The sequence below is a fragment of the Nycticebus coucang genome, chromosome 22 (assembly GCF_027406575.1).
Source record: "Nycticebus coucang isolate mNycCou1 chromosome 22, mNycCou1.pri, whole genome shotgun sequence".
NCBI lineage: Eukaryota > Metazoa > Chordata > Mammalia > Primates > Lorisidae > Nycticebus > Nycticebus coucang.
Window position 1 is genome coordinate 33411484 of NC_069801.1, and position 21961 is coordinate 33433444.

Below are 21961 nucleotides of genomic sequence, written 5' to 3' on the forward strand. Positions count from 1 at the left end.
AACTGTAGAACATCCATATTTTGGGCCTCAGTTTCCCATCTGTACAAGAAGGGGTTAAAGATTATTTTATCTCTGTATTTAAGACAATCACAAGACAGAATTGCTTTCCCTCCCTACCTTCAATGGCAAAGTCATTCAGAGGACAGTGGGCAAAGAAGAAACCTACTCAGTCCGAAACCTTCCATCAGAGTGCAAAGCAAATTTCTATTGAGTGTTCTGCCTTCCCCAGGCTCATTGCTGCTGGTAAAGGAATTATTACATCTTGCCGAATTTACAGTTTCTAAGTAGGCGAGGCTCAACGGTAATTAATGCCTTGAACTTAATAGATGCTTCATAAATTATTAGGCACTTTTTTTTTTTAAGTAAAAAAACTCCTCATTTCCAAATGCTATAGAACAATGAGTTCAATGGGAAGGTATTTCAGATGGGAGGATTAAAGGCTGCTTGAGGTAGGATTATTAAAACTAGTTTTTCCTGTTAGTCCACTGAAACTTTTTAAAGCTTTAAAACATATTTAGCAACTGAGTGAAAAACATTTCAGAGAGACTAAGTTTCCTCCCTCCCTTTTAGGCCAGCTGAATACAGTGCTTTAACAGCTCATGTTTACTGGCCTCACCCCAATTCCAGCTCTGAGGCTTCCTAGCTATGCTCCTTTGTGGAGCCTCAGTTTCTCCAGTGCTTAATGGCAATGGGAACACCATCTCCCTCCCACCGCTGTAGGAGAAGATAGTGTTTATAAAGTGCTTGGCACTGCTTGGCTCACTCTGGGTGGGTAGATGTGGCTTCCCACCCTGTTAGATCCTAAAGCAATTAACAAACTGAGAAATTAGACCACATAAAGAACAAGACAGGGTGGATGCAAGAATGATTTCTTCTTTGACCAGAGAATAAATTGATTCTTGAGATTCAACTCAGTTAAAGGCGGGTGAGGTGCTAGAATTCAGCACTGTTAAAAAGGTCAAGTAAGTTAGTTTTTTTGATTCTGCTTTCTCTGTGCAGTCTAGTATGCATAGATAAAAATATATGCACCAAGAATTGCTTTTTAAGGTCCAGCAGAAATGATTCTTTTTCTATGATCCCTTCCTCCTCCCTCTGAAGTTCTACAGAGCTTTTATGGCTTTAATACTTTCTTGCCTAGATTGGTCGCTTGTGTACATATATTTACAAGCTCCCTAAAGGCAAGGTCCACATCTCACTTCTGCATTCTCTCTAGCCCAGTCCAGGAACTCTCAAAGTAGAAGCTCCGTAAGCTGACTACCATAGGGATTGTAACAAACTGGTCAATATAACGGAGGTGGTCAACATAAGGAACTAGGCCTGCTATACTGATAATGTATGAATGGTACATGTCTAGTCTATGAAAATTAGGTCAGCTTATGGAGGTAGTCAAGTAGGAAGGTGGTCAATTATGGAGATTCTATTACAGTAGATTCTGAACAAATATACTCAAGTGGGGAGTTGCTGCTGAACAAGAACAGAGTTTCTGTTTGGAATGACAAAAATATTTTGGAAATAAACAGTGGTGATGCTTGCACAGCAATGTAAATACCAATGTCACTGAATTGTACACTTAAAATGCCCTATTTTATTTATATAAAATAAATATTTATTTAACACTGCTGGTAGCTCAGATCATTCCAGAAAGATGGCTTCAACTGGAAATAAATAAATCTCCAATAAACAACCTTCTACAAATGTCTTCAGGGCATATAATAAGTGCTCAATAAAGATCTCCTATATAAATGGCCAGATGATTATGAAGGTTGTCAATTTTGAGAAAAACCTATCCTGCTGATAACAGTATGTTGTGTATAAACTAGACATGGACATACATATCTTTTTAAGGATCAAAGAGGCTCTTACACACTTTTTTATTTACCTTTTATTACAAATATAGAGTCCCAATTCAGAATGACAGCAGTGTTAGGAACCATCACAGAGGAGCTCAACAAATTTCAAAGTCTTCAGTCTTCAAGTCCCATGTCACAGCTATCCCAGGCTGATTTCCTCCTTCTTGGTGAAATTCTAAGAACTGGTTGGTTCACTTAATCATCTCACTGGGGCTGGTCCATTCCTGCCATTCATTCAAATCTAGAACTCCTAATTTGTGGCTCACAATACTTCAGTCATCTGCAAAGGCCCTGGGAATTAGATAATTTTAACCAGAGTCGATATAAAAACTTTGTAATGTAGTGAATCCTGGTAGTCACCACTAAAAAAGATCCTGAAGTACAAAAAAGTACAATCTGTGCCTCTTTTAAAAATAGAACCTTTAAGGTTCAAAGAAAAAAAAAATCTCTTTCTGAACTACATCATTACCAGACAAATCAGCCACACAAGGAGCTGCTGGTTCCTTTATAGAGAACATGAGGCTTTAAAATCACCCCACTAAACGAAAGAAAACAGGGACAGCTTTCTGCACAGCACCCCTCAGTCCAGACAGGGAGATGGACACACTCCTCTCTCCTGAACTGGATCCCCACCATCTTCACAAAAGCTACTGGACATGTCTCTTAAATGTTTACTTTCAGATCTTGATCACTGTGCCCTGGGGATCCCTTCTCTTTAAGCTCTTTGTCATGGTCTTGGTAAATACTCTGACTTTCTCCAGTGTTGACAGCAACAGAGTCCAGCCTTCTTCTTTTCTTCAGTTGATGCAAGTGGGATTTGGATTTTATATGCGCTGATAAGACAAAACCAACCCAAATAAACAAAAAAACTCAATAGCATTTTCTAGAATTAATCCTAGAAGCAAATAAAATTAACTTACAATTCTTCTTTTTTTTTTTTTTTGTAGAGAGAGTCTCACTTTATGGCCCTTGGTAGAGTGCCGTGGCATCACACAGCTCACAGCAACCTCCAACTCCTGGGCTTACGCGATTCTCTTGCCTCAGCGTCCGGAGTAGCTCGGACTACAGGCGCCGCCACAATGCCCGGCTATTTTTTTTGTTGCAACTTTGCTGAGGCCAGGTTTGAACCTGCCACCCTGGGTATATGGGGCTGGCGCCATACCCACTGAGCCACAGGCATTGCCCAATCCTATCTGTCAATGTTAACAACAAATAACAGGATTGATACATGTATTGCTTTCGCTGCTTAGTATTTTTATTTTTTATTTATTTACCTTTTTTAGACACAGCCTCAAGCTGTTGCCCTGGGTAGAGTGCCGTGGTATCACAGCTCACAGCAACCTCCAACTCCTAGGCTTAAGTGATTCTCTTGCTTCAGTCTCCCAAGTAGCTGGGACTACAGGCGCCTGCCACAATGCCTGGCTATTTTTTGGTTGTAGTTGTCATTGTTTGGCAGGCCCGGGCTGGATTTGAACTCGCCAGCTCAGGTGGATGTGGCTGGCACCATAGCTGCTTGAACTACAGGCGCCAAGCCTGCTTAGCATTTTTAAAGGAAGAAAAAACTAAATGGCCAGCTGGCAAGCAAACTAGAGTGAGCTACCTCGTATCAAGTGCTCCTTGCTAACTAAGTACTTTCCACCACTAATCCTTATAACAGTCCTATAGGATGGTACTATTCTGCTCATTTCATAGAGGGGGAAACTGAAGTTCAGAGAGGTTTTAACATTTTGTCCAAGTCTAAGGTCATACAGGAGATAAAACTCTTTTGCTTAGACCGATAGCTTTAAAAAGAGACCCTACTTTCTGCATTTCAACTCATAAGGCTAGAAAGTCAGTAATTTAAATTTTCATCTGTTGGGTGGCACCTGTAGCTCAGTGGGTAGGGTGCCAGCCACATACACCAAGGTTGGCGGGTTCAAACCCAGCCCAGGCCAGCTAAAGCAACAATAATAACTGCCACAAAAAAAAAAACAGACAGTCCCAGCTACTTGGGAGGCCGAGGCAAGAAAATTGCTTAAGCCTAAGAGTTTGAGGTTACTGTGAGCTATGACGCCACAGCACTCTACCGAGGGTGACATAGTGAGACTCTGTCTCATTAAATAAATAAATAAATGAATAAATAAATAAATCCTCATCTGTAGTGCAGGACAGATGCAGCACTGGCCCTACAGAATGGTGAGAAATACAGCTGCTTTGCCCAGTCCTTCCCTGCTCTCCCAGGCTGTCCCGCCCTGTCGGCCATCCCCACATGTGAGCTAGACAGGCCATTTGAATGACTACCCTCCAGAGCTCCCATTATCCAAACACACGATGCTCCAGGGAGACAGTAAGGAGCATTCAACTCTGACAACCTCTTCCAAGGGACCACAGAAGCAATAAGCTTAGAGGCCACTGTTACCTGACATCAACTTATCTGTCACCTCTAAGACAGTTCTCACCTTCTGACTAACTCAGATAGGCTCATTTTTACTAATCCAGATCTTTTTTCAAGGAAATTTCATCTGGGAACACCTAAGAGATAGACAACTGGATTAAATTATTTTTTATACACATTAAAAACATCATTTTTAAGAGTTTAGAGGCAAGGAAGAGATTAGAAGTCACAAAAAAGTTTACTTGGGAAAAAAATGTCAGCTTTGTTCTCTAGCTAGAGCCTAAGGCAAAAGAAAGGGGGGGGCTTCTGGGCTGGCTCTCTATGACAGCAGGAGATGGGAGCAAGGACTTACTTGACAGATGGCACTACAGAAGGGCTTACACAAGCTAAGCTCACAAAGGCTCACACATGTTGCTTCTCTAAGGCTATCCCTGAAGGACATTTGACAAATCGAACCACTAAGTTTCCTTTAGAAAAAACAATCAGACACTTTCTATCTTTTCCCCTTTCATCATTATAAACCAACCACAATTGACAATCAAGGCTTCTTCTGCTGGTTGGGCAATCACAGCCATCCCCAATCTCTGACAATGGAGTCCATTTTACCAGAGTTATCAGCTAATAGACTTAATCATTCTGTTGGTTGGTATGAGGAGAAAAATCTACTTCTTTGAGAATCCCATGCAAAACAGTACTCAGAACAGAAGGATCCCAGCCACTGGGTGATCTACAAGCCCTACTGTGCCTAAAAGGAGCAGGCCTTACACCAGGGGCATGTAAATTCAAGGCCTGGAATTTTTAGGCTCTTGGATGAGGTGCCTTGCTTCCCTCACAATCCTGTCTTACTCTGCCTGAGTAGTAAACGCGGAAGGCCGAGAAATTCCTCCAAGGCAAGGCTGTGAAGTCAAAGGAGCTCTAGAAAGTTAACTGCAGACCTTTCAGTACAAAATATCTATTCCAACTAAAGCTGGAGGGCATCTGATCTTCCTTTGAATTTCAGAATACTACTCCCCAAATGGGGGGGACTCTAAGAAATTCGAGCACAATGTCCTAGAAAAATCTGGCTATCCCTTTACAAATAAACAGACTCTAGCATTCAACCTACCAAAGCCCTTAAATGTCATGAAGTCAATGTGACTCCCACCCTTACAGGTTTCTCCACGCCCTTCCCCATACTTTACCTGCCCATTCGCGGTCCCCAATGATGATTCGATCACAGAGATCACACATGTGGTAACTTCTCTTGTTCTCAGTTTCATTGTATGGCATACTTACTGGAGCAGCTGCAGGCTTGTGCCCCTGCAAGAACAATGGTAGGGGAAGCATTCTATTCAAAGAGATCTGGACATAATCCCTCAATATTAAGGGGAGTGGGATTTTCCTAAGATTCCTTTTTCTCACCCCAGAGAGTAGGTGAACTGTGAACAGATTTTGGCAACAACCTTTCTAAATATGAAAGCAGAAATACAACCTCCAGGTACCCAAAAGCAGCAAACCATTCTTCTATATTCCATGGAAAAGGATTGATTCCACAATATAGCAACAGTTAGCTAAGGAAAGTGCTCTGAAAACCAGACAAAAGATTATACCGTAATTAATAATCACCTGGATGAAACTTTGCACGATTCCAAGAGCAGGTTTGAGAACAGACTCCTCCCACTTCGAGACATCAGATACCTCTAAGCCATATACAGGGGGGACACTGGGACCAGGTCCTAATGGTAACAAAGAAAAGCTATGAGAGGTTGGCCCGAAGACCCAATCTATTCTGCTCCCAGGACTCTAAAAATCCTCAAGGGAAACACATAGGACCAAAGGAATAAACATTCTGCCATGCTGTTTACTTTAACCAGGAACACGGAACCACAATCCAAGAAAGATCTGGAGGTTTAATTGGTCTGCAGCCAATAAGCCTTGCTGTATAATCTGGAGACTCAAGTGCAGCATCTTCCAGATCAGTCAGGAAACCAGAATAGAGTAACAGCTCTAATAACCACTGCATGCACTGTATGGGTTACAATATAAAGATAGCAAACTCACTGTAGGAAGAAGTAAACTAATACTTTAAGTAAGTGCCTGGGGTTTTTTTTTGTTTTTTTTTTGAGACAGAGTCTATGTTGCCTTGGTAGAGTGCCATGACATCACAGCCCACAGCAACCTCAAATTCTTGGGCTTAAGTGATTCTCTTGCCTCAGCCTCCCAAGTAGCTGGGACTTACAGGTGCCAGCCACAATACCCAGCAATAAGTGCCTGTTCTAAGTTCTATGTTATCCAGAGTGATGGCACTCTGTGGCAAGAGAGTTTGCAGCTTCCTTTAGGAGCAGACAGTAGTCTCAGGTTTGTAGTCTCAAAACTTCAAATCCCTTCAGAAGCCTGGTATTCATCAAACTCCTTGACAGCATGCTGATAATCACAGGCTGGGAGGAGAACAGCATTAGCCAATGAGCTGTTGAATCTGACAACTAGAAAGAAGCCTTGGAACTATCTAGTTGAGCCCTCTTTTAAGAACCAGATCTAGAAAGTATTCGAGAAACACCCTCTGGTGAACACTTCTGAATGGAGAGGAGACTGGAGGTAGTAAAGAGCACAGCTTACAGGCATTTCACCCATCTCAGTCAACCATGTTGCAAGAGTTTAGTCTCTGCTGGTAGCTTCTCCAGCCTACAGACACACTAAATTGCTTCCCATAGTTAGTTTAAGTCAGTTGCCCAAAGGCAAAGAGCATCGCCCCATGGACAAAAACATAAAAGGCCTTGGGATGCCAACGGCTGGCAGGTGCTAGCCTTTTGATTATGCCAACCACAAATAAGAAAGATTCTTCATAAACTGGACTGGGCTGCACCTGCCACCACATGGAAAGGTGAGACTGGGAGGGCGCAGGCAGCATCCACAGCACACCTGGCCTTGGCTGAGCTCTGCACCTGTTTCCAGGCCACTCTACATTTTCCTTTCTCCTCTAAGTCCTTTGTTGGGCTTCTGTGCCCTGTCTAAGCACCTTTCAACAAGTTCTCGGCTCCCAGCTGCTATTTCTGGCTTGGGTCCAAGGCCAAGCTGGGGTGGGGAAGTCCCTCTGGCTTCCAGCCAGAATCATATCCCAGCAGACCAGCCCTGGCCAATCGCATGCAGCTTCTGATTTACAGAGCAGCTGTGCCTTTCACTCTAGCGCCAGGACTGGGCCGGCACACACACGAAGGAGGAACAGGCACATGACACACTATGCCATCAACTCCTCTTGCCTCCGACATGGAGAGGTCATTGTGGCTTTACCACAGGAGGAAGTTCCAAATTATTACCAAAAAAAGCCTTTTGTTATAAACTTACTGTCAGGCTTGGTGAGAAGAGAAGCTGCATTAGAAATGGCAGCATAGTACTGAATTTCAACATCAGCTGGCCCTACGACTTCTATTGAGCGGGGCATGCAGAGAAAGCAGGATAAGCACAAGACAGCGTAAAGAGCTCCACTGAGAAGCTCCGACAGAGAGGGGGAGGTAGTGATCAGCAGCACAGATCAAGGTGTGTTATCTTCAGAGGCCCTAAGGAGCAGGAGGCAAACCTGGGAAGATTCAGAAGCATATGAAGAAAGCACTGCCTGTTAGCTGAGGGATGAGGGCAAGTTATTTACCTTCTCTAAGCCCTCACTTTCTTATCTATAAAAAGAAAAGAATAAGACCCACTCAAAGGCTTAATAATCTATGAATAGCATCACATTTAGTGCCAAAGACAACAGCACAGGGTCAATGAATGAGAACATCCTTTCCTTTCCCTTAAAAGTGCTGTTCAATAGAAGTTTCAGTTTGAACAATCTGAAGCGCCATGTACATGACCACTTTTGAGATAGGGTCTCACTCTGTTGTCTGGGCTAGAGTGCAGTAGCATCATCACAGCTCACTGCAACTACAAAATCCTGAGCTTAAGCCATCCTCTTGCCTCTGTCTCCCAAGTAGCTGGGACTACAGGCACACACTACAAGGCTGGTCTCAGACTCCTGGCAATCTTCCTACCTCAGCCACCCAAAATGCTGAGATTACAGGTAGCAGCTACCACACCTGGCCTGTTCTGTCTTTTTATACTGCTCATCTGGCCAAAAAAAAACACTATAATTAGGAAATCCTCCTTATAGAAATCTGACTGCTCTTCAGGTACAAAATTGAAGCCGAAATCAGCCTTGAACAACAATTCTGGTAAGACATTGCTATTTTGTTCTTAGCTGTTTGCAGTCAGTACCCATCTGTTCAAGATATAAGACCGACTCCTCAGTGGAAACTTAATTTTTTTTTCTGAGACATCACAAGAGAATATCCCTGGATAATCATTTATGCAATTCACCCTCCCCCAAGTCAGTTCCAAAATCTTAGAATAGGTCCAGAAATAGTTCATTTTCTGGGTGAACTGAGGACATCTATATTCTATTGAAGAAAGACCAAAGGATTAAGAGAAGCATAAGACTTACTGCTCAAAAAACGGTTTTTAACCCATCGGTTTTGCTTCCGGGCATATTTCTTAGTTACTTGTTTTAGAGCCTCAATACCTGAAAGATACAGTAGATATAAGAACATCTAGGTAAGCACTCTTTACCCTGCAGAGAAGCAGGCCCTCCCAGCTCAGCAGAAGAGAAAATTGGCCACAGCAGTCCCATGTTAGACGTGGTGAATGAAAATGTTACTTCTGAGCTGAAAGCTACTTCGTACTCTTTTAGCCTCAGCTCTTTCTCAGGCCATACTGGCAGGGTACTCTGTTACGCAAGGATGTCCAAGACTAGGTTAGATGGAGGAATTCACACCTTTCTTTAGAAGCTGGTTACTAGTCTCTGGTGTGCATTTTCCCTCAGTGATCAGGTACTCGTGAAATTCCTTGAAGCCAATTGATTGGAAGATACCATGTTGATAGTCCTGGCTGGGAACAGGAGAGCATCAGCAGATGAGCCATTGCTTCTGAAAGCTAGCAGGGGCCTTGGAGATGATCTAGGTGAGCCATTTTATTTCACAGATGAGGAAATTTAGGTTCTGAGCAGTTAATAACTCTGAAATTCTCCTCTTCCCTACCCACCAGCTCCTAGGTTACTTCCTGGGAATGTCTGAAAGTCAGAAAAATACAACTGTATTTACCAGAACTCCTTCCAACAAGTCTTAGCAATGCCAAGGACAAAGAGCCAAAGCCAATATTACGTCTGTCATCATTCAACCATAGGCAAGAGATGGAGAGTAGATCAGAGTAATAGCCAAATGCTCACCTATTTTCCGAAACCTTCTTCTGATTATAGCGTCTATGAAAATTTCTTAGTTCTTCCAAGAGCCCAGCAGTAAGCATATTGTCCACCCTCTTATCCAAGCGCTCATCTAGAACTTGAAACAAATCAGTCCATCAAACCAGCAAGCATGTTGTAGATGCCTATTGTACACTAATAAGGTAAATGAACAGACTGCCACACAACGAGAATCTGTCCAAATGGAAGAAAGGATTCAGATTCCAGATTATATAACACCTCACATTACATTTACTCACACTTAAGACTCTGTGGCTTCAAACAAAAACAGCCAAAATGAAGCATATGCCTTCTTTTATGTAAAGAGAAAGCATAACATTATAACTATTATGAAGGACAAATATTTTATTCTCATGTAGAATGTATATCCAATGTGTTTTAAAAGTAGCTGAGGAGGGGGCGGCGCCCGTGGCTCAGTGAGTAGGGTGCCGGCCCCATATGCCGAGGGTGGCGGGTTCAAACCCAGCCCTGGCCAAACTGCAACAAAAAAATAGCCGGGCGTTGTGGCGGGCGCCTGTAGTCCCAGCTACTCGGGAGGCTGAGGCAAGAGAATCACGTAAGCCCAAGAGCCAGAGGTTGCCGTGAGCCGTGTGGCGCCATGGCACTCTACCGAGGGCAGTAAAGTGAGACTCTGTCTCTACAAAAAAAAAAAAAAAAGTAGCTGAGGAGGCTCAGTGCCTGTGGTTCAGTGGTTAGGGCGCCAGCCACATACACAGGGGCTGGCAGGCTCGAACCACAATGACAACTACAACAAAAAAATAGTTGGCTGCTGTGACAGGCTCCTGTATTCCCAGCTACTTAGGAGGCTGAGGCAAGAGAATCACTTAAGCCTAAGAGTTTCAGGTTGCTGTGAGCTGTGATGCTAAGCACTCTACCAAAGATGATATACTGAGACTCTGTCTCAAAAAAACATAAATAAGTAAAAGTAGCTGAGGGGGCTCAGCGCCCATAGTTCAGTGGATAGGGCACTGGCCACATACACTGAGGCAGGCAGGTTCAAACCCAGCCCAGGCCTGAAAAACAAGAATGACAAGCGCAACAACAACGAACAAAAAAAATAGACATTGCGGAGGGCACCTGTAGTCCCAGCTACTTGGGAGGCTGAAGCAAGACAGTCACGTAAGCCCAAGAGTTTGAGGTTGCTATGACCTGTGAAGCCCAAGAGTTTGAGGTTGCTGTGAACTGTGACACCACAGCACTCCACTGAGGGTGACATTGTAAGACTCGGTCTCAAAAAAAAAGTAGCTGAGGAGGGCTGGGAGTGGTGGCTCAAGCCTGTAATTATAGCACTCTGGGCGGGTGGATTGTTTGAGCTTATGGGTTTGAGACCAGCCTGAGCAAAAGCAAGACCCCATCTCTACTAAAAATAGAAAAAACTGAGGCAAGAGGTTCACCTGAGCCCAAGAGTTGGGGGTTGCTGTGAGCTATGACTCCTCGGCACTCTACCCAGGGTGACAGATTGAGACTCTGTCTCTCCCCCCGCAAAAAGAAAGAAACTTTAATACAATGTCATTCTAAATATATTCTGAACTACTACATCAAAGGAGCAAAGTTTGTTAGGTCATAATTGTTCAATAGGGTGGGCAAATACAGCTTTACTGTGAGTCAGATACCATATTTTATGTTGAATTGTAGTAGCTTTAATTTACAAAATTTTCATTAAAAAATTTCATTCTAGGGCAGTGCCTGTGGCTCAAAGGAGTAGGGCGCCAGCCCCATATGCTGGAGGTGGCGGGTTCAAACCCAGCCCCAGCCAAAAACTGCAAAAAAAAAAATTCATTCTATACATATAAGGCAGATTAATTTAACAAATTTTCACCATTTCAATTATGCTTTTCTACATCTCCACTAATGCTACTTCTCAGCCTCCAACAACAGTTTCTTATCTTCCTAAAAAGTTGGTGTTTACTGAAGATCGACCATGTGTCAGATACATTCTGAGCACTTTCTATTAATTCATCTAATCCTCAATGAACCTATGAGATATGTACTGTTATTATTATCTCTACTTTATAAGAGAATTTGGGTACACAAAGGTAACCTCCCTTGTCTTTCAACTCACATAGCTAGAAGATGGTAAAACAAGAATGTGAAATCAGTCTGCCTCAGAGCCTGTGCTCTCAATCACTACACTATACTGCCTGTCCACATAATAATCTCATCTCTCCAAACCTAGCTCATGGGTTACCATTGTAACTTGGTCCCTGATGCCCCCTGGAGAACATTCATCATCCCTTTTCTGTGGCTCCACAGCACTCTAAACATATCTCTAGCCCAACATTTATCACAGTAGTATCTGCTTCCTCATCTGTCACCCCACTAGACTGGAGCTCCTTAAGAGGAGGTCTCTTTTCATCTCTGAAACCCAAGTACTATGCAGAATACTCGATGCTTCACTGAATGTTTGCTACATAAAGAAGTTACTTTCATCACAGGGTATTATTTTATTTTAGCAACAAAATGCCATCAGGCTAGCTAGCTAATCATCACAGAGACTCTCAGGCCTATTGCTTCTAGAATAATCAGTGGCCTCTACCCAGCCCTGGGATCAGACCTCCTTCCACAGGAAGACTTCCCCTTTCTCCTTTGGACCTTCCCTGGGTGGCATCTCCTTCCCATTCCATCCTACCCCACCACTCTCTTATCCTAGTGCTAGGTCTATCCTCCTTCCCTTTCCAGACAGACACTGAGGGGAATGGCACTACACCTAAATCAATGAATAATGACAATGTTAATAAAATTTGTAGGGTGGCGCCTGTGGCTCAGTGAGTAGGGCGCCGGCCCCATATGCCGAGGGTGGCGGGTTCAAACCCAGCCCCAGCCAAACTGCAACAAAAAAATAGCTGGGCGTTGTGGCGGGCGCCTGTAGTCCCAGCTACTCGGGAGGCTGAGGCAAGAGAATCACGTAAGCCCAAGAGCTGGAGGTTGCTGTGAGCCGTGTGACGCCACGGCACTCTACCGAGGGCAGTAAAGTGAGACTCTGTCTCTACAAAAAAATAAATAAATAAAATAAAATTTGTAGCTTATACTTGTTTAGTGCTTATTATGAGCCACTCATGGTTCTAAGCTTTTCATATATAGTAACTTATGACTCTAAGTTCTATCTCAAGATAGACTCAAACAGCTTTTACCTGTCGGGTCAGCATGAAGCCAAAGGATGCAAGGATTGGGGAACTTCAGAGGACCTCCAAGAGGACCACCACCTTCCTCTGTATGTTGACGGTGCAGAAATTCACTGTGAGAGATTCCAGTTTCTTCAAACACTTGTAAGCTCCTAAGTCATTTAAAAAAGGGGAAAGAATGGACACGGCCATAAAAAACACTGGGAAATACTCATTCTCAAGTGAAACAAGGAGAAATGCTGTTTATTACAGCAATACTCATTCTCACTTTCACTGCACAAATCCCAGAAGACATGAAGGACTGGGGGACTCTAATCCTACAGCTACTCACAAAAAGGTCCTAAAGAAAACTTTAGGTGAAGTAAGAAATGATACTATTTTTTCTAAACATACATCAATTTTCCTGAGATCAGTTTAATACATTCAGAAACAGGTTTCTTTTACACAAACAGAATGGTACTCACTCACTTTCAGGTAAGCATAAAAGAGCTTGTTGGGACACTTTGTTATAAGCCAACAAGTCTGGTCTTGCTGGCATGCCTTTCCCACAGTACAAAAAGTATGTCGTATATCCAGCTCATCAGCTTTCTTTTCAAATATGTCTAAAATTAATGAGGAATGCTTCTGGCTAATCCAGTATTCTACTGGCAGAAAGATCTTTGAAAAAGGAACTCACATACTCATTCTTTTTGTTTTTTTGTTTTTTGTAGAGACAGAGTCTTACTTTTTTGCCCTTAGTAGAGTGCCGTGGCATCACACAGCTCACAGCAACCTCCAACTCCTGGGCTTAGGCAATTCTCTTGCCTCAGCCTCCTGAATAGCTGGGACTATAGGCGTCTGCTACAACGCCAGGCTATTTTTTTGTTGTTGCAGTGTGGCCAGGGCTGGGTTCGAACCTGCCACCCTCGGTATATGGGGATGGTTCCCTACCCACTGAGCCACAGGCGCCACCCCACATACTCATTCTTAAGCCACCATCCACACTTGTCTGTTATCTATTACTCTCTGCAGCAATAGGTAATTTAACCCCCAAATCCCTACTGTACCACTCTGAGTGACTGAGACTTACCAGCTTGAAAGTGACCTTACCCTTCTTGACCCAATTCTAACTTTCTGAAACTCTTTTTTTTTTTTTTTTTGTAGAGACAGAGTCTCACTTTACCGCCTTCGGTAGAGTGCCATGATATCACAGGACTCACAACAACCTCTAGCTCTTGGGCTTCCGCAATTTTCCTGCCTCAGCCTCCCAAACAGCTGGGACTACAGGCGCCTGCCACAACGCCCGGCTATTTTTTGGTTGCAGTTTGGCCGGGGCTGGGTTTGAACCTGCCACCCTTGGTATATGGGGCCGGCGCCTTACTCACTGAGCCACAGGCAACACCCACTTTCTGAAACTCTTAACACAAGAGTGAAGATCCCTTGTCTTCTAGTGTCTCTGGTCACTCAAAGATCTATGAGAAAAAAACGTAGTAACAGATATCTCACTTATCTGGAGGTTGGAATACAGCCTCAAACCAAAAGAAAGATGAAGGAAGTCTTGCAATCCTCTCTAAAGGAAAGAATCTAAATCTCTGGCTTGGAAGCTCTTGACTCTTAAGACAAAATTCTCCAATGTATTGCTAGTTTAAAAGCAGCAAATGGAGGAGAGCAGAAAGAAAGAAATGGAGAGAATAAGACCAAGCTCTATAATCAGGTAATAAAACAACATGAAAATGAATGCTCATTAAAATGTTCCTGAGTTTTTTAAAAAATGGAAAACTTTCTATTAAAATGTTTAAAATAAAATGTTTGGATACTGGAAAGTATAAACTCCATTAATTTACAACATGCATTCTTAATATTGACTAGAAGGAGGTGAAAAACTTAAGACATAATTTATGCCTCCCCAAAAGGACAACCCTACCTAAAAAAAAATCCTATTCCTTAACATTAAATTTCATTGGCAGGCTCGACACCTGTGGTTCAAGCAGCTAAGGCGCCAGCCACATACACCTGAGCTGGTCGGTTCGAATCTGGCCCAGGCCCGCCAAACAACGACGGCTGCAACCAAAAAAAAAAAATAGCCAGGCGTTGTGGTGGGCACCTGTAATTCCAGCTACTTGGGAGGCGGAGGCAGGAGAATCGCTTGAGCCCAGGAGTTGGAGGTTGCTGTGACCTGTGACGCCACGGCACTCTACCCAGGATGACAGCTTGAGGCTCTGTCTCAAAAAATATATGAATAGGGCGGCGCCTGTGGCTCAAGGAGTAGGGCGCTGGTCCCATATGCCGTAGGTGGCGGGTTCAAACCCAGCCCCGGCCAAAAACCACGAAAACAAACAAACAAAAATAAATAAATAAATAAATAAATTTTATTGGCGGGGAAACAACTAGGAAAAATTTCTAAGAAGACTCCTGGGGACAAGTGCAGTAGCTCACACCTATAATCCCAATACTTTGGGAAGCCAAGGTGGGAAGATCCCTCAGCCCCAGGAATTCAAGGTTACAATGAGCTACGAGGCTCACTGAATTCAAGGGTACAGTGAGGCTACTACTTTTTAGCCTGGGTGACAAAGTGAGGCATTGTCTTTATAAAAAGGCTCTTGGGGGACAACAATGAAAAAAGGATTAAAAAACACTGATCTAGAAATTCATTTGAGTGGAATACTTTATAACCCCTATCAATACTAGCTCTTACTACATTTACTCTACATAAACATCCATATAGTAGATCCTTCATTGGATATTCTATTATACCAGAAGTGGTATCATTCCCAATACTGCAGAAAAACAAACCTAATACATGAGGCTGCAATTTCAAAACAACCTAAGAAAACATAACCTTATGATTTCATTCACCACCTTTCTTCCCAATAAGAAAGTCTCCATGTGCAAAGGTGAGGTGATCTACAAGGCAGGTTATAAAATCTACCTCCCACTGGGAAAGCTGCCGGGGCAGAACTCAGCATTGCAAAATCAATTATGAAACTCAAATCACAATATAAATGGACTACATGCCAGAAAAAATTTATATGAAAACTGTTATACAAGCAAAGATCAAATAGAAAATGAAGCAAGATTACATAGGCCCTAGGGAAAAATCATATTGTACTGTGCATTTAAAAGGTAACAACAAAGTAGGATGCAACTATTTATTGAGGGAGTTGAACTGAGGTAATAACTCAGAGCCTCCCAACCTGCTAAGCTAGAACAACACATCAGTCTCCACTAACTCCTACTACCAAGCCTCTCTCATCACCTAGGCAGGCTGAAGAACTGTCTGCCCCCTAACTCTAAAGGAGTTCAGGGTCAGAGGGCCAGCTTTCTTACCTGGCCACTTTGCGCTTGTCATGTGGGTGCAGCCTGGCGGCCCTTTCTGGGTCCACCTGGCTAAGGCGTTTGTGGAGTGCGTGGCCATCCTCCTTTTCAAGTTCTGCTTTCCGGTCAGCTGCTTTCCCAGTGCTCATGTCCTGGGGCTATTAAATGAAGATTTTAGCAGTAAATTTAATTCAACAATTCAACAAACATTGAGACAGTGTATATGCCAGACACAGTGCTATTAGGAATATGAAATACAGATGAATTAGAAACTCTTACGAGACAGATTATAAACAAAAAATTCCAAAATGCTATGGTAAGTGCTGAGATACCACAGCAAACAAAGAGGAAGGAGGACTTACTGCACTGGGAAGTACTCGGCTGCCCTGCTTCCTGGCCAGAAGTACAAACAGGTCCCACAGCTACCACATCTAATTTAAATACCGAGAGCTCCAGGGTTCTCAGCAAAGATGACCAAAAAGTAGACCAGACTGCTAGTATTATTAGAGTTTGCAAAGTCTTTCCCAATGTTATAGCATCTCTACAAGTAGTATCACTATTGGACATTTCCCTGACATATACATTGTGCTGTCAGCCACTTCTGGCTAAATCAGACTAATGTACTGTTAATTTATGTGGAGATGCTAATTAATCCACACAGGAGCATTTTTCCCACACATAGCCCCTGCCCTTAGGCCAGCCTGGAGGAGCACACTTCACATATGGAGGTGGCATTTGCTTCAGAATATTAAGTAGGAAAATTATAGTTGCTGAGTATAAGAAACAGGCAATAGTCAACCTTCCTCCCACTAAAATTAGACAACAAAAAAGAGGAACCCGGGCGGTGCCTGTGGCTCAGTCGGTAAGGCGCCGGCCCCATATACCGAGGGTGGCGGGTTCAAACCCGGCCCTGGCCAAACTGCAACCAAAAAATAGCCGGGCGTTGTGGCGGGCGCCTGTAGTCCCAGCTACTCGGGAGGCTGAGGCAAGAGAATCACTTAAGCCCAGGAGTTGGAGGTTGCTGTGAGCTGTGTGAGGCCACGGCACTCTACCGAGGGCCATAAAGTGAGACTCTGTCTCTACAAAAAAAAAAAAGAGGAACCCATTTCTTAGTGAATCACAAGTGTACTAAACCTACCTTGGTATTGACAAGAACTTTCCACAGCAGAGACTCAATGTAATAATTGGTTCCTCCCACAACAATAGGAATTTTGTCTCGGGCAAATATATCTTCAATGTGAACGTTAAGAAAGACATCATCATATGTAGTATCAAGAAGAGAATCCTGACTCACTTGGGAAGAGGACTAGCGAGAAAACACATTCATCTCCAAAGCAGAAGAGAAAGAGCAGAAACCAGAATGAACTGACATCACTTTCAATGTTAGGTACGATGTTTCTACTAACTTTTCAGAACATCAACTAGAAACAAATCCTGGATGGTAATGCTTTCCAGTTCTAGCATTTTCTAGGTCTTGCTGCTAAAAGTTAAACTTCTATTGGTATTCCAAATAAGTTTAACAAGGGCCAGGCACAGTGGCTCATGCCTGTAATCCTAGCTCTCTGGGAGGTGGAGGCGGGTGGATTGCTTGGGCACAACAAAGCAAGACCCCCATCGCTACTAAAAACAGAAAAACTGAGGCAAGAGGACCACTTAAGCCCAAGAGTTGCAGTAAGCTATGATGCCACGGCACTCTACCCAAGGCAACAGCTTGAGACTCTGTCTCAAATAAAAAAAGAAAACTTCAAGCACAAGCCCCCAGGACTCTCATAGAACCAAGTGTCAGCTACTCAGGAAGCCACCAAGGTGACATCCACCGTGTGACTTTGCCCTAGATGACAAAACATAAGCTAGTTTCTCTGCTGTTCTTAGACTCAATCAGTCTCTACCATTACATGGTAGAAGTGTACATTTTTGCTACTTGAGACTTCATGGTTCTGAACACAAACAAATTTCAATTACCAGGTCTGAGCTCAAGCTCAGCCTGAGCTTCAGTGTTCTCACCTATAAAATCCCCAACAGTTCTTGTGAGCATTAAATGTGACAAAGCATATAAATCCCCTACCATGATGCCTGAAAACAGTAAGCACTTGATTTATAATACTTTAGCCACTATTGTTTTCATATCTCTATTACTTTGAATTTTTCTCTTTTAAGTCTCTGTTGAACAGGGCGGCGCCTATGGGCTCAGTGAGTAGGGTGCCATCCCTATACACTGAGGGTGGCGGGTTCGAACCCAGCCCCGGCCACACTGCAACAAAAAAATAGAAGGGCGTTGTGGCAGGTGCCTGTAGTCCCAGCTACTCGGGAGGCTGAGGCAAGAGAATCACCTAAGCCCAAGAGCTAGAGGTTGCTGTGAGCTGTGATGCCACAGCACTCTACCAAGGGTGACAAAGTGAGACTCTGTCTCTTAAAAAAAAGTCTCTGTTGAACAGATAATTATCTGCTTTATGAAGGGCTATGTATCTGAAGAAAACTGATTAAAAAGAAAACTTTCAATAGCCAGAAAAAGAACCATTTCCACTTTCTTCCTCTTGACAGCCAATCTGTGGGCATACAGACAGATGACCTCTTTTCTATCAAAAGCCCACTAATCTGGCCTGGATGAGGTTGCTCACATCTGTAATTCTAGTATTTTTGAAGGCCAATGCTGGAGGATTCCTTGAGCTCCAAAGTTCGAGCACAGACTGAGCAAGAACAAGACCATTTCTACTAAAAATAAAAAAATGAGCCCAGCATCATGATATGCACATGTATTCCCATCTACTTGGGAGGCTGAATAGGAAGACGGCTTGAGCCTGGGAACTGGAGGTTGCTGTGAGCTAGGATAATGCCACAGTACTCTGGGCCTGGGCAACAGAGTGAGACTCTGTCTCCAAAGAAAAAAAAACCCCGCTAATCTATTCAGCCCAATTTCTATCAGAACCCCCACTTAACAGGTAGGATGAGGTAAGATAAATATTACCAATCAAGGATCATAAAGAGGCTCAGCGCCTATAGCTCAAGCAGCTAAGGCGCCAGCCACATACACCAGAGCTGGTGGGTTTGAATCCAGCCTGGGCCTGCCAAACAACAATGACAGCTACAACCAAAAACTAGCCAGGCATTGTGGCTGGTGCCTATAGTCCCAGCTACTTGGGAGGCTAAGGCAAGAGAATCGCTTAAGTCCAGGAGCTGGAGGTTGCTGTGAGCTGTGATGTCACAGCACTCTACGCAGGACGATAGTTTGAGGCTCTGTCTCAAAAAAAAAACTAAGAAACAAAAATAAAAAAGTATAAGGAGCACACAATTGTACTGTGTAATTACATATAGACTTCACATCCCCCAAAATGCTTGTGACCAAGAAAGTGTTTCAAATTTCAATTTCTTTTGAATTTTGAAATACCTGCATTATACTTACTGTTTGAACACCCCAAATCTGAAAATCTGAAATCTGAAATGCTTTGAGCATCATGCTGGCACTCAAAACGGTTCAGATTTTAGAGGATTTCAGATTTTCAAACTTGGGATGCTCAACCTATGAAGTGATTAAAAAAGAGAAAGTGAGCAAGGAAATAAAAAGGGGAAGGGAAAAATAGTAAGACACCAAAAGAGGAGAGAAGGTGGGAAAGAGAGGGGGAGATGGGGGGTAGGTAATTTCATGGGTCTGCCTAAATCATGAAATGACTGTGACGCTGGGCAAAGCTGTTCTCTCTGGGCCTCAGTATACAGAACCTTCACCTGTCAAATCAAGGTTAATTAGAGGCTCAGCGCCTATAGCTCAAGCGGCTAAGGCACCACATACACCAAAGCTGGCGGGTTTGAATCCAGCCCAGCCCCGTCAAACAATGACAACTACAACCAAAAAATAGCCGGGCGTTGTGACGGGCACCTGTAGTCCCAGCTACTTGGGAGAGTCTGAGGCAAGAAAACCCGCTAAGTCCAAGAGTTTGAGGTTGCTGTGAGCTGTAATGCCATGGCACTCTACCCAGGGTGACAGCTTTAGGCTCTGTCTCAAAAAAAAAAAAAAGAAGATTAATTAGATACTTCTTTTTTTTTTTTTTTTTTGTAGAAACAGTCTTACTTTATGGCCCTCGGTAGAGTGCCGTGGCCTTACACAGCTCACAGCAACCTCCAACTTCTGGGCTCAAGCGATTCTCTTGCCTCAGCCTCCCGAGTAGCTGGGACCACAGGCGCCCACCACAACGCCTGGCTAAATTAGATACCTCTTGAGGTACTTACAGTCTGATATTCTGATTCTAGACTCTTACTAAAATTCACAAATCTCCAACTTGCAGCCTTCTGATTTCAAGAGTATCTTTTCTAAGCACCTAAGTGAGAAAGAAAAGCTTCCATCTTATTCTGCTGGACCTTTTTGTTGTTATTTAGCAGGCCTGGGCTGGGTTCGAACCCACCAGCCCAGGTGCATGGGACTGGTGTTCTAACCATTGAGCTACAGTTACCCAGCCACTGCTGCACCCATTTTAACAAAAGATTTGTTCTGTAAAATTTGGATTGAGTGGGCCTTTGGCTCAGAGGAGTAGGGCACTGGCCCCATATACCGGAGGTGGCGGGTTCAAACCCAGGCCCGGCCAAAAACTGCAAAAAAAAAAAAATTTTTTTTTTTTTATTGAGTCAAAAGGCCACAGTGAAGGACATATGTAGTCTTAAGGCTGCAGGCTCCCCACCTCTGTCAGCCTTTAAGGAATCTGATTAAGTCATTCCCTATTGTTGTTGTTCTTTGAAAATCATAATTAACACTCCCATTTCGTATCAGTTCTTTCTTTGGTTTTTTTTTTTTTTTTTTGAGACAGAGTCTCATTTTGTTGCTCTTGGTAGAGTGCAACCTCAAACTCTTAGGCTTAAGCAATGCTCTTGCATCAGCCTCCCAAGTAGGTAGGGCTACAAGTACCCACCACAACACCTGGCTTTTTTTTTTTTTTCTTTAGAGATGGGGTCTCGTTTGGGCTCAGGCTAGTCCAGAACCTCTGAGTTCAGGTAATCCACCCACCTCAGCCTCCCAGAGTGCTAGGATTATAGGCATGAGCCACCGCGCCTGGCCTATATCAATTCTTTCTGAACTGTCTCATAGCAACCAACCTACATTTGGTATTATGTCTTAATTTGCCAAGCACTTTGATATACATTATCTCATTAGACACAACAGCCTTGTGAAGTAGATAGGGCAGGAATTATTATCTGCATTTTAATCATTGCCATGTGCTATGCAAAAAATACTATCTCATTATTTTGATCTGCATGTCCCAGATTTACAGCAAGCATAAACCTTTTTCATATTTATCACTATTTATATTTCTTCTTTTATGAATTACTGCTCGTGCTTTTTTAGTAATTTTTTTATCTCTTTTTGCACTGATTCATCAGAGTTCTTCATATATTAAGAATACTAACCATGAGCCTTTTCTATGTTACAAATATTTTCCTCCAGGTTTAGAGTCTGCTTTTAAATTTTGTTTAGAGTAAGCTGTTTTCCTTATTTCCACACATACAAAAGGATATATGTAGCACATGTAAATCATATCTTTTTTTTTGGAGATAGAGTCTCACTTTGTCACCCTCGATAGATTGCCATGGCGTCACAGCTCACAGCACCTCCCACTCCTGGGCTTACGCAATTTTCTTGCCTCAGCCTCCCAAGTAGCTGGACAACAGGCGTCCACCACAACATCTGCTATTTTTTGTTGCAATTCTCAATGCTGTTTTAACCAGCAGGGCAGAGTTCAAACCCGCCACCCTCAGTATATGGGGCTGACGCCCTACCCACTAAGCCACAAGCACTGTCTGTAAATCATGAATCTTAATAATAAAACACAAACCCAATGTAAGAAATGGAGTATTACCAATTCCTGTGAAGCCTTCTTTCTGTGTATTCATCCCAAGCCCTACATCCTGTTCCAAAGGGAATCACCATCCTGTATTGCTTTGGTTTTTTGGTTTGTTTTTCCCCATACCCTTTTCTTTATCTTATTAGTAATATGTATGTATCCCTAAAACAATATATTAGTTTGTTCTGCTTACTTTTTTAACTTTTATAATAACATATAATGACATGAACATA

The 21961-nt window shown here is 43.0% G+C and overlaps 1 protein-coding gene across 2 annotated transcripts in view; it reads right to left on the reverse strand.

Annotated features, from left to right (window-relative positions):
- Positions 1–1837: 1837 nt before the first annotated feature.
- TRIT1 (tRNA isopentenyltransferase 1) overlaps positions 1838–21961 on the reverse strand; it is a 59285-nt gene continuing 39161 nt past the window's right edge. Inside the window, exons 3-12 of one of the 2 annotated variants that reach the window (XM_053575067.1) lie at positions 17042–17138; positions 15916–16061; positions 12619–12761; positions 9455–9566; positions 9005–9117; positions 8675–8752; positions 5830–5939; positions 5406–5523; positions 2526–2683; positions 1838–2141 (exon numbers count right to left, since the gene is read on the reverse strand). In XM_053575067.1, coding sequence (XP_053431042.1) covers positions 2127–2141; positions 2526–2683; positions 5406–5523; positions 5830–5939; positions 8675–8752; positions 9005–9117; positions 9455–9566; positions 12619–12761; positions 15916–16061; positions 17042–17138 — 1090 coding nt within the window. In that variant the 3' untranslated portion in view covers positions 1838–2126. Of the gene's footprint in view, positions 2684–5405; positions 5524–5829; positions 5940–8674; positions 8753–9004; positions 9118–9454; positions 9567–12618; positions 12762–15915; positions 16062–17041; positions 17139–21961 lie in introns of both variants that reach the window. The other variant, XM_053575068.1, reaches the window with a different exon arrangement.